This window comes from Aptenodytes forsteri, unplaced genomic scaffold (genome assembly GCF_000699145.1).
Source record: "Aptenodytes forsteri isolate BGI_AS27 unplaced genomic scaffold, ASM69914v1 Scaffold79, whole genome shotgun sequence".
Lineage (NCBI taxonomy): Eukaryota > Metazoa > Chordata > Aves > Sphenisciformes > Spheniscidae > Aptenodytes > Aptenodytes forsteri.
In genome coordinates this window covers 4,509,429-4,522,433 of record NW_008794776.1, presented here as the reverse complement: position 1 = coordinate 4,522,433, position 13,005 = coordinate 4,509,429, and the positions used below count along the sequence as shown (strand labels likewise).

General features: G+C 37.2%; 1 protein-coding gene across 2 annotated transcripts in view; it reads left to right on the top strand.

Moving 5' to 3' along the window:
* Window positions 1-13,005, top strand: part of TANGO2 (transport and golgi organization 2 homolog) — a 38,804-nt gene that overhangs the window by 15,713 nt on the left and 10,086 nt on the right. Inside the window, exons 4-6 of one of the 2 annotated variants that reach the window (XM_009274347.2) lie at window positions 855-974; window positions 1,953-2,067; window positions 12,091-12,161. In XM_009274347.2, coding sequence (XP_009272622.1) covers window positions 855-974; window positions 1,953-2,067; window positions 12,091-12,161 — 306 coding nt within the window. The remainder of the gene's footprint in view (window positions 1-854; window positions 975-1,952; window positions 2,068-12,090; window positions 12,162-13,005) is intronic. The other variant, XM_009274348.2, reaches the window with a different exon arrangement.

Below are 13,005 nucleotides of genomic sequence, written 5' to 3'. Positions count from 1 at the left end.
ATCTGTTAATGACTGGGCATTGGTTAACAAAGCTGTATGTTTTTCTTTTGTGTGCCTTTCAGTTAAGGTAGAGAACCTTAAGAACCTTAAGAAGTAGTAGAAGTATTGTGTAAAGATGTGATATGGCTAAACTCGATATTGAAGTTTTGGATATTGAAGAAAGAAAGGAGTTTCTGAATAAGGATCCAAAACCTGTTCTTTTGATCTTCTAAGGAAAGTTATCTTAAGACATGATGATTCAGAATTAAAAGGTTTCTAACAGTATACATGTTGTATTGAACTTGTTACTGTTTTTCCATTAAATGCTTGCTGGTTAACACGAGCTCATTACAAATAGGTAGTGGGTTTTTTTTTTAACTTGTACTCTCTTTCAAGAGGTTTGGTTGTGGGCTTCACTTTTGTGGGTCCCCATCCTCAATGTGAATTACTGTTATCAGAGTCCAAGACTTTTATCAGTTACCTAGCTTACTTTAAATTATTCTGGTTACTTGTGAATTTAAACTTGCAAATAACATCTTCAGAGATTTGCCTTTGAGCTAACAAGCATTCTGAGCCTACTTAAAGTTTTATATGTAATTCAGCATATAGGCAAAGATTATAATTTTGCTTTTACATTTAATTTTTCTCATTATCTCTCACCTATTATTGCAGCAGCTTGGAAAATATTTGATAGTGCAGAATTGAAGGGTGGGTAATTTAAGTGGGCTTACCTCACTTGTCCAGAAAGACGGTCTTGTACCTACTGCATTTTATCTAGCCTGATCAAGACTTGAGATTTGCATTAAGAAATTCTGATTTAAGCTTGAGATTTTTTAAAATTAATGTAATAGCCTAACTCTTACTTATTCCATTAGGTCTGGATATGGAGGAAGGAAAAGAAGGTGGGACGTGGCTGGGAATTAGTAAGAAAGGCAAGATGGCAGCCCTGACAAACTATATGCAGCCAAAGATTGATAAAAATGCAAAAGGAAGAGGTATGAAGGAGTAGAAATAGAAAAAGAAGAAAGTGAACAAACAAGCCCTGGTGTCCCAGTAAAATAGTGATGATTACAGTATTAATTTTTTTAACACCACTTTTTGGACAAATAAAATGGTTATGTGCTATAAACAGAATTTCTGAACCGATTAGTTTGAGTACCTGTGTGGGAAACTTGACTTGGATAATGATATTCTAATCAAGCAGGCAAAAGTAAAACAATATGTAGTGCTTAGAGCCTGAAGTTACATCCAGACAAGAAATGCAGCACCAACTGTCTTCTCTTGATTAGTAATTCTAATTAACAGTCAGAACAACTAGACAAGCACTGAGCTAGATCTAGATTACAGTACACTTTTTTAAATGTGTATGTTCTTGTTCAAACACCTAAGTCAGGGAAACAATGCAACTTGGATTATGCTGGAGGTTAGTCTAAAAGATTATTGTAGTCCCTTCTCCCGTGCACATTGATAAATCAGAGGAGCAGAAATAATAGGAAAAACTCTTCTGAAAGAGTGTATCTGTAGGGGTTTTTTTTAAGTAAAAATATGGTACTGCATTGGGAATATATTGCAATGGCAAAACATGTTATACAGAGAAACAAATGAACCATGTCATTTGTAATTCATTTTAGGGTCATATATCGGGGAAATGAAGCAAGACAAGAAACAGTTTGGCAAGGTGGGAGGAGAGGAAAGGCACATCAGTATAGAATAGTTAGTAAATATGAGCTCTGTAGAAATTTTGACTGAGTTCTTCAGGGTAAAAGTCAAGCTCTTAATGTGAACATGATACAATGTTGTAAGACTTTTAAAGGCTGGTTGGTTGGTTTGGTTGGAGGTTTTGTGTCGTCCCCCCCGCCTGCTGTTATACCCTGTTGGTAACAGGAATCTTGTGTCTTACTGTTTGTTTTACCAAGCCTGTCAGAATAGTGAGTTCACACATACAAGTTACTCTACGTACTTCTCTTTCTTAGGTGCTCTTGTAACAAACTTCTTGACTGCAGATCTGGACAGCTACTCTTACTTGAAGAAAGTTTCAGTAGAAGGACATCTTTACAATGGATTTAACTTATTAGCAGCTGACTTGAAGTAAGTCTACAAAACATCACAGTTCAAATGTCAAAGGGAAAAAGATAGTATCAGTAATATACATACACTTCTTAGCACAGAAGTGTAACAATAGAGAAGCCTGTCACAAACTAAAGGTAGAGCTACTCTTTTTTGCTAAGTGGCATGTAAGATCCTAATGTTACTCTAGTTATAATTTCCTTTGTTATTTTTTCATCTTTCAAACAGTGGAGAGCTATCTTGTCTTCTAATCATTACTTCTTGGAAAACTTCTTGCGACTGTTTCCTTAATAGGCCATAGTCAGTTTTTACCCTGAAGGCTATGTGGCTTGTGTTTTGGAGAAAACAAATCTTGGCTCTGTAATTTCTCAGAAACTTTTTTTTCTCTGGGAGGTGGCATGCTGTGGCAGAATTAGAACAACTGAAAGCTTTCAAGCTATTATTCCTGTCAGAGTGACTGTATTGTTAACCTTTGCTGAAACATTAAAAAAAAAAAATCAGCACGTAACAAATAACTTCTTCAAGTTTCTGTAGCTGAAGAAAGGACCTTGGATACTTGAGTATAGTCAATGCGGTTGGCACAGTCCTTGCCGCTGCACATGCATGTGGGTGCGCACAAGTATATATGCTGATTTTTCTTTGCATTATGCCTGATTCAGAAGAATGGAAATCCAGGGCGAAGTCATCTCCAGGCTATGTATCAATTCTCAGTTAGATGCATACTTTGTGACCACAAGCAGGTATAAATTGCCAAGAGCATACTACTGCTTTGGCACACTTTCTGCAGAAGCACTAATCTTATTAGGCCCTGCACCATCACGTTTTCTTCTTCCACTCAGCTTTTCTGCACGCTTCTGGGAAACCACATATATTTAAAGCAGAAGGTGATAGTGTTTACTGTTTCCAGTGAAAATTTCTAGCACCCTATCACTAACTGGCCTTGTGTTTACATTTTTCACTTTCTGTATTTGAACCACCAGCTGAAGGTGGTCTGACTTAGTTATTTCTTCCCTACTCTCCCACTTCCCTGCAAGTGTGTTGTTGTCTTTTTTTTTTTTTTAAGGCAGGCCTTTATTTCAAATTCTGCCAGGCTATTAGTTTTTATTTTTAAATCTGCTATGATATGGTGGGAAAGTGAAATGAAACTTACAGGTGATTGAAGTCTAAAAGGATGAATATGGAAAGGCAGACACATGCCACCTGTGAAGATACCAGGAGTATATTTCTGCTTTGGTGTGCCTGCTTAGAAATAAGCATATAGGTTCTGTTTCCAGAAGTTTAAGCCAGAAGCAGGCTAGGCAATTACAGGGTTTGCTGCTTTTCTGTTATTTTTACTCTCTACTTCACAAAGTTCATTATCCCACCAGAGACTTCCAAAATTTTTCTGTTGCTTAAATTAATTTTTACCATGGTCAGAGGATTTGACTTTTTGTGCTCTCTGCTGCATGTTGGTGCCTGGCTAGCCTTCATAAATAGGAAGGCGATCAGTAACTGAAAAGATAACAGAAGAAATAGTCTTAGTATGTTTTCAAGCAAAGATGATATTCAAGGTGTGACCTAGCAAGCAGTAAGTATGTTTGAGTTTCTTTTTTTCTAATTTAGGTAAATAGAATAGTCATAATGGCTGCTAGTACAATTATATTAAAGTAGATTTGATTTACATTATTTAAGGCAATCATTCATGTGTTGGTTTTGTTTGTTTATTCCTCCATGCTAGGCTGATAAGGAATTGTATGCTTAATTGAATAGTCTTTCTGTGGTGATACAGGTCATAATTCCTTGCTGAGTATCACTGTGAAAGCTGCATGTGTTGATTAACTTCTCCATTTTGACATGTCCTTAGCCTTGGATACTCTGATGAAATGAAATTCTTGGCAAGCTAATGATGCAGAGCAATTTCTATAAGATATGTAAACTTGTCATTTTAGGAAATTAGAATTATTCCTGAGAGAAATGTAGTATATCAATGGAAGCTACTTTTCTACGTAAATAGAAAATGTTATTGTAGTTGATGCTATTTTGTTGGGCCATGTTACTGTTCAAAGGAAAGATTGAAGACTATTCTTAACATGTTCTTCTGTTGTGTAACAAATAGTGATTGTCTCTGTTAGAGTAGTGTGAAATGGAGAGGAAACTCAAATGGAAAGTGTAAATTAAGTTGGGGAGGGGTATATCTGAGCACAAGATATTGCTGACTGTAAGCAGCACTTTTAGAGAGATTTACAGTGTTTGAGTTTTCAGGTACACATTTCAGGAAAAGACACTTATCTTCTCTCTGTTATAATGATGAAAGTATGCTAGATGATACAGGTGCAGTGATGTGAGAAGGAGAGCAGGAAACCACCATACGGGTTGTAAAATCTCATTGTTTATTTCCACAGCTTTGTGTGACTCTTACTTTAAACATGCATGGGTTTTGACACTTTTAGTATAATCTGTTTGCTCTGTGGCATCTCATGATGTCAATTTAAACTCTATTTATTTCTTTTTTTAATAAGAATACTGTGTTGGGAAAAAATACTTAGTACTTTTAGTTTTCTAATCCCTTCAGTTTATCATCTTGCTGTACCTGCTGAGTATAAGAGTCATGAATACTTATCCCATTATGCTAAATGTACTTTTATGTTGAATGTATGGCATATGGCAAACAGTGTCTATTTGGAGTCTTGCGTGGCTGCAAAATTAGCTTCTAAGAAGGCAGTGTTGCTACTCCTCCAGTTCTGACTATCGGTAGGTCTGATTAGAGAGGAACAAGGTTAGAGGCTGGACGGGTCTCTAAGAAAATGTCTGCTTGAGATTCAGAGCAGTTTTCCTTCTTTCTCCCTTTGTGGTAATATCTGAAGTAACAGTGAGCTGCTTTTGTTGATGATCGGGACAGTGTTTCTGTCTTGGGGAAACCTGTGTTTGTCCCACAAATCTAGTTGCTACAGTTGCGCAGACTTTCATGGGTCTCTCAAACTTGTGTTAGGGCTGTTGTGGCAGCATCTCACTTGTGTTCCATGCTGCCAAGTGTGTAATACAGACTGCCCCAAAGGACAAACTGAAGGGACAGCTTCTTGTCACTCTCCCAGCAAGTTTAGAGTCTCTGACAGGTTGTCAGTTAGAGCCCATACTGTTTATGTGCAATAAGATCCTGTGTAATAGGAGTGAATCACTTTCTCCATGAGGAATAGATGAATTGTCCCTTACAAAACAAGTCAGCTGGAGGGAGCTGCAGAAAAAGCCCTTTCACGTAAGCTCTTCTGCTCTCCCCTGTGACAGGCAGTTTTCAATCCCTCCAGGGGGAATGTAGTAAACTATACCATCACCTGCATTGACTAATTTGGTAATCTATTGAAAATAGAGATTATGTACTAGAATGTATTCTTCATGTCCTGATCTGGAGAGTGAAGTTTGGTTAATAATAGGTTTTATCCATGATGTGATGATGGATAGGACTTGAGTTCCAGCTGAAACTGCAGATCCCCAAAACGATGGGGTTGGAGTGTGTGTGGAATAGATATAAAAATATATAATATAAAATATATGTTTAAAAGTGTTTCTAGATATAAAAATTATATGTAGATATATATACTGTGTATATTCTTTTTAATGTGGAAATCTATAGTTTGGTTAGTTATGTAGCAACATCATTGATGAGGTAAAAAAAGCAAACTGAAGAAAAGGTGTTTGGGAGAGGAGTTAACTGAACTGTTGATAGTGCAGGGCCTCATAACATTAAAACACCTGAACAATGCGACTAGACCAGGTTTTAGAAACATGGGCTGTCTTGTTCAGTATGGTTATCAAGACAGGGCATGTGGGAGGGATTTGATTGCTCCCCAGAGATTAGATTTAGGAGCCTTTCCAGTGAAAAGTGAGATAGGGTCAGACTGCTGGTGTGGAAAGAATGTAGATGGGCAAGTTGTCATGATTGCACTGTCAACTCCCATTTCTTCTCATGCATTGCCTGTCCTAATACCACCTTCTGCAGAGTACATCTGTCTTGCTCCTTGTGACTTCCTCATGAAAATGAGGTGTCCAGGTACTTCTCTAATGTATTCTGTACTACCACCTTTGAAATATTTCTGCATAGATCCTCAGTCATTTGCAAGTCTAATGAGACGGACAGTCCAATGTCAAGAGAAGGATAAAAGCTTCTGAGAAACTTTATTTTATCTCTTCCCTGTGGTGTCAGCTTCTACCTGGCTCAAAAAATGAGGGCAAGACCAAAGAAATGTTTAGACACTAACAACAAAATCAGAGTAGTGCTTTAAAGCAGACTTTGTATGTTGTGAGTATCTGGCAGTATTCTTTTCACCATTTTATTTGATGGTAGGTGGTATATGTACAGAAATGTTTGGGCTTTATAGTTGGTGGTTTGGTGTTTGCTTGTTTGTTTTCAGCTTCAGAACAGAGAGTTTTCTGATTAGCTCATGAACATTGAAGAAAAGAAAATTAATCTGTGAACCATGCTACTCAGTTGAAACCACTGTTCAGCATTTCAAGCTGCCAATTTCATCTTTTCTCCTTGCACAAAAAATATGTGCACACATTATTCATAAAACAATCCAATGTCCTTGTTTGTAAAATATTTACCCTGTTAGAAGATTAGAGCTCAGTGCCCAGGGGAGTGATCACTTGGTGATAACCACACCCTGTGGAGCTTTACTGCCTCATTACATTTTTCTTTTCCTTTCTGTCTATATTTTTGTTGAACATGACTTGGAGCCACCTTGAAGTTGAAGCAGGGCAGGGGTGCAGAAGGACATTGCTTATATTTCATCAGCATTAAGAAGTAATTCTGGCAAACTCTTCATGTTGCTGTGAAGCATCTATTACTGCTGAGATTTATGCTGCCTAGAATATTTCCTAGAACATTTATTATTGCTTACATTTTTGACAGAATGATGTATCTAAGAGCATAATTTTTATGTAGTTTTGGTTTCTTCTTTCTGCTGTCAGCTGTGGCTGGGATTTAAGAAAAAGTCTACTGGGTCCTATTGTCATCACTTATAATTATGCCTTTATTACTTCTCCAGTGAAATTGGTATCTATACTTGTGAAGCTGGGAGGGAAGAGAATCTGAGTCCAGGCCAGGATTTTGAGGCTATTGCTCTGATCAAGCTTATGGTGATTTTTTTCGTCTTGGCTTCTACCTTGATGTTCAGTACTGAGTATCTGTAAACAGTAGGAAGAGAATAGGCAGAGCCAAATGATTAAAGAAAGAGTAGCTGACTGGCACGCTGAACTAAATTTTGGAAGTATCCCCATTTCGGAAGTCTCTTGGAAGGCTTCAGTCTTCTTTTGACAGAAGACAGCAGCAGTGTTGCAGTGGAGGTAAGTGTAATAGAAAACATACATCTGGGGGAATGTGGAATGTAGAAACAATAAGATACAGATGTCCTGAATTAATGACCCTGCAGTTTGTATGTATTCCCCATCTTTTTGTTAAACTCCAGGGGATCTTGTTACTGAATTTCTCAGTCACGAGAATCTCAGAACAGATGCTAGATGAGAATATTCTTTCACATAAAAAGCCATTGCTAAAGGAAGTTAGTAGTGCCTACTTATTCAGCATGTGGTCTCATTTATGACAGGACTTGTCTTACAGCTGTGTTCAAGGGCTTGATTGGGCCATTTGTCTACCTTTCCATCTAAAACTGTCTTTTGAGACCTCAGGTGATAACAATTGCTCTGATCTTTTCTCTTCATATATCTTCTACAACAGATACAGGTTGGACAATTTGAAAAGAGTATTTAATGCACCAATAAAATAGTTTGTGTAATTGCTGGTGTCTTAACTGAAAAAAAAACCTATAATGACCTTTATGATTTTGCTTTATTTGCTTAATACATAAAATGCTTGTGGTATATTTATAATTGCTACTGTAGTTTTAATTTTTTTTTTAATGACCCGAGTGTTAATGTTAAAATAGGCCATTAGCAGCCAGCTTCTTTTAACTGTGGTTTATTTGTTCTCCCTGTGCTTAGTCATTGTCTGTATTGTATTAATTCCAACTGAACTTTATTTATGGATTATATTTTTTTCAAAGTACTACTTCTTGCTTTTGAGATACCCTATAAATAGTTTGCTCTGTGAAACACACCAATTCAGCAACTTCAGGTGACCTAAAATACTTTTCTCACACATTGCTTTTTCTGTGTCCCTGTTCATGGAAAATGCAGTGTGCCAGTATACTCTTACGAGTATATGACTTCTTGTATCCTAGCATGTGACTGGGACCAAGAAGTCAGACTGGTCTATTAATGACAGGTCAGCTCAATGCTCTTCTTTTTTAGCTGCCAAGGGATTCTGTCTAGTATTAGTACTAACTGTGCCAACTCTAAATGTACCATCGGAACCAGGCTTGTAGGAAGGTGTCTAACCCCAGCTGGGATAGACATGCATCATACATGTTAACATCACTTTATGCTAACCCCTAACTGGCCATAAAGATAACATAAAGAATGCTGAGGAGAGGAAAGACCTGACATTGCTAAAATGGCCAGCTGGTCCTAACCAAACATTAATAAACAAGGACTTGAGAACATTAAGTGTAACTTCCATTCAGTTTTCAGCTTGGGTCTAGATTTTGTTTATGTAAGGCTTTGCAAGGGCCATAACATGATTTGAGCAAGATTATTAACATCATTCTGTTTTCAAAGGTTTCAGTTTTTAAACAACTGAACTCATACACCCAGATCTCCTCATAGAAGGTCTGTTGATCCTTTGAACTCTGTTCCTTTTTTATTCCTGTAAGGTCCCAGGCATCTCAGATATGTAGCTTAGTATTTGCAGCCAAATAAAGTATGGCTCAACTTCTCTGGCTATCTGAAATTTTTCCTGTCTCCTTGAAGACCTGGCAGAATCCAGCTAAGGGAAGAATGTATGGGAGTCTTATATTTGAAATTTTAGAAAATTTGTAATAGTGTCCATCTAGCTTGAAAGCAAAATATCTTGGTAATCTAACTGAAGGAGCTAGTAATAGGAAAAAGAGTCAAAGACTTCTCATTGTATATGGTGTGACTATAAAAATAGTTTCAGGAAATACACCTTTTGCTCATTTTTCTTGTACAAATATTTCTGCATAGTATACTGGCAAAAAAGTTTGCTGAACCAGTATAATAGGTGAATATTTCATTACAGATTTTTCGCGCTCTTCCAATAATTTATTTCTAATAGTTAAGCTTATTCAACAAAGAAAATGTGTTTGTAGGATGGGGGAGAGAATTGGAAGAGTAGAAGTGAGAAGAACTCATGGGTTGAGATAAAAATGGTTTAATAATTGAAAATAATAACAATAATAATGATGTAATAATAATAATATACAAAGCAAGTGATGCACAGTGCAATTGCTCACCACCTGCCGACCGATGCCCAGCCAGTCCCTGAGCAGCGGTGCCCCTGGCCAGCTTTCCCCAGTTTATGTGCTGAGCATGATGAATGTCCCTCTGGCCAGTTGGGGTCAGCTGTCCTGGCTGTGCCCCCTCCCAGCTTTTTGTGCACCTCCAGCCTGCTCAGTCGGTAGAGCATGGGAAGCTGAAAAAAGTCCTTGACCAGTGTAAGCACTGCTTAGCAACAACCAAAACATCGGTGTGTTATCAACATTATTCTGTTTTGATTGTGGTGTTTACCTGCTCATGAACAAACTATACCTTTTTTTCTGTGTAACTTTTAATTTGGAACTTGTTTGTACCTGAAGGAGTCTCAAGAAATAGAAGAGAAGTTCAGGTTGTTGCTAACAGAACTTTTTCTTCCTTCCACTGGTACTTTTCAGCAGCACTTTCTCATATTCATTGAAAATGCTATAGTTCTCTGCCTTAGTGTGTTTAAAAATAATAATTTAAACCCCCCTTTTGTCTCTGATTTAAGAGAATAAAATTCTTTTAACAGATTCCATAAATGGGTCACATACACAAGTTAATCTGTGGTAGTAGAACAGAAATTTGCATCTCAAGAAATTAAGGAAAGAAAATTCTATTCATATCTTGTTTTCTTTCTACTTTGCTTCAACTGCCTTTGTTATGGACTATCTAAGTATTCCCAATGCAAATACTCCAAATGGGGTAAACAAACAAATGGCCTTTCCACTAACGTACTTTTTTTCATTGATGGGTAAAAACATTTTTTTACTGAATCACAGTTAATACATTCACATGAGAACTCTAGCAGAGACTACTAAAAATCTTCAGTGCATAAGAATTAGGGCCAGAACAGGAAAGGAGTGATTGATATTCAGTGCCCTGCTGAAACTAAAGCCATGCTAGTTGTCATGATTCTGATGTGGGCCGTTGTCTGTGGAGAGCTGGGGTGGTCAGTAAGGAGGCTTGAGATCAGCATAAGGTAAATTTGAACAAGGATCTTAGTGTTGAAAAGAAAAACAAAGATAAGGAAAATAAATGTCTTTTAAGCCACTAGAGGAAAGTTCAGAAAATGCCACATTTCTTTTAACAGTAGATAAATAGTAAATTTACAGTTTGGGAGGAGGAAGAGCAGTGCACAGAAGAGGAAAGGCAGTTTTATTTTTGCTTTATGTGGGTTTTTGTATTCCTCCTCTAGCATCTTCTGACTTGTGTAATTAATAAGTTAATATTTCCCTCTTCATTTGGCTGTCTTGCAAAGGATGCTGTAGAACATCTTTCAGAATGGGTTTTTAAGAATCTAAGCAGCTAAATCAGGACTGTTTTGCTTGTTATTAAGGTCTGAGTAGCGGATGCTAACTTATGCAGAGCAATTAAACTGCCAGTACATCATTAATGAGATTGCATTCTATATACTCTTATTTGCATCAAGGCACAGATATGTCTTTTTATCTTAGGAAAAAATGAGGAGCTGGAAATGGCTTCTCTGCTGTATTATGTTTTTATGCTACTCAATCCAAATTCAATCTTAACTGCAAGTTTTGTGTGTGTTTGTTTTTAATTCAAAAAGTCTTATCTGCTGTCTAAGGAGCTAGAGCTTGGGGGACAAATTAAAAGCTGAACTAGTCAGAATGTATTTGTTGGTTACTGGAATAATACTCTCTTCCACTGTGAACAAGTAAATCAGTAGAGTGAAATACAGAATTATATGATCTCATGGGTGTGTCCTGGCAAATTAAAACAAATGAACAAAAAACCCAAACCCCACCAACTGGTAGCAATCTGAGGAATCGCTATTTCATGTCAGCTGATGGGATTGAGGGATGTTGAAAGTGAGCCATCTATTGGCAATCCATTCCCTACCCTCCACTTACCACAAGACACACAAGGCTTGTTGATGACTTTCTTGATTATTTTTTTTTCTTATCAGTTGATTTGGTATTTGTGTTGTCAATATCAGTACGACTACTTAAAAATCTGTGCTATTCAGATATGCTGGTATCATCTCTGCCAAGTGAGAGTTATTTGCAATGTTGGAAGCTGTCTTTGAACATTATGTGAGATCCCCCTGCTAAACTGTGCACAAGAGAGAGCAAGTGCTGAAGCTAGTACTTACAAGTAGAGAGACAGCTTACAAACAGTAACTACAATTATCTGAAAACAGCCTATGAAAATGCTTATCTGTCACTTAAAGGACCCAACTATGCCCTACGGCATTGCCATAAGTGGGCCTAAAAATTTACTTCTGCCAGATAAAATGGCCCGCAGTAGTCAGCCTCTTAGAATGCAGCAGCAATTCAAAAGAGATGATGGGAAAATGTTACTTGCTATGATGGACTGTCCTTTTGTTTTAACATGCCCCTGTCCCCCAGGTTACTAAATCTCCAGTTACTCAAAACCATACAGATTTTTGTCATTAAGCCTGGCTACTTTCCATGCAGCAGTTCTGGGTTTTTACTGAATTTTATTACAGTTATGTTTAAAAATGATAATGGTGCTATTTGACAGTGGTACAGCTAATACAGTATTTTGAGAGGAGGAGAGTAATAGAACTCATCAATTAATCTCTGGGCTGTGGTATCATAGTAGTAACAGTGGGAGAAACATCTTGCTGTGTTTGAAGATTGCATGAAATTAGAGCATAATCAAATATAGAAGCTGATGGTTTTTCAAGGAGGAATTCTTATTTATATTTTTCAGTACCACCAAAGGAGATGTAATTTGCTACTATGGAAACAAAGGAGAACCAGAACCTGTTTTCCTAAATCCTGGTATGTTTTCTTCAGAAAGGTCTGAATATTACTCTTTGTTATTTTAAAGAAGTCAGAATGTAGCTGTATTGCTCTAGTAATTTAGCTATTTAAGCATTGTCTTCAGTAACTTTTTCTTTGCATTCTTTAAAAAAAAAAAAAGAAAATTAAATGTCCTTAAATTCGCTTAAGTATTTACTAATAAACTTCAGTAAAGAATCAATAGTTCATTAAAAGCTTCTCTCCATGTCAGTGTACCCACCTGCACTGCAATTAGTGGGATGCTCCTTAGGTAACTGACTGAAGGACAGAAGTCTGTCTTGAGGAATGGAATTTTCAAAGGTTCGTGGACTTTACCCTAACTCTCCTTACCCAGCAGTGCTAAGGGCATAGTGTGACTATGCTCCCCTAGGGATAGAGTTGGCTTAACAAAACAAAAAAAAAACAACCCAAAACACACCACTTTTATCTGTCTTATCAGGTGGATTGATTTAAAATATTTAAAATCTAGTCAGCTACATAGAACAATACTCCAGAATTCATCACCAAAAGGCCAATCTAAATGGACAAGGACACACAGAAGGCTCTGAGCAGCGTAGCTGGTTGATAACAGTTAATGACAGTGGCTTATCTTGCCTGCTTAGGTTAATGGTCAAAATGTTGCTGCCAGTAGGCAAATAGTTACTGTAGCAATTACAGCATAAATTCTTGGAAATGGCTCTTAGATTTTCATAGAATCATTAAGGTTGGAAAAGGCCTCTAAGATCGAGTCCAACCATCAACCCAACACCACCATGCCCACTAAACCATGTCCCTAAGCGCCTCACCTACTCGTCTTTTAAATACTTCCAGGGATGGTGATTCA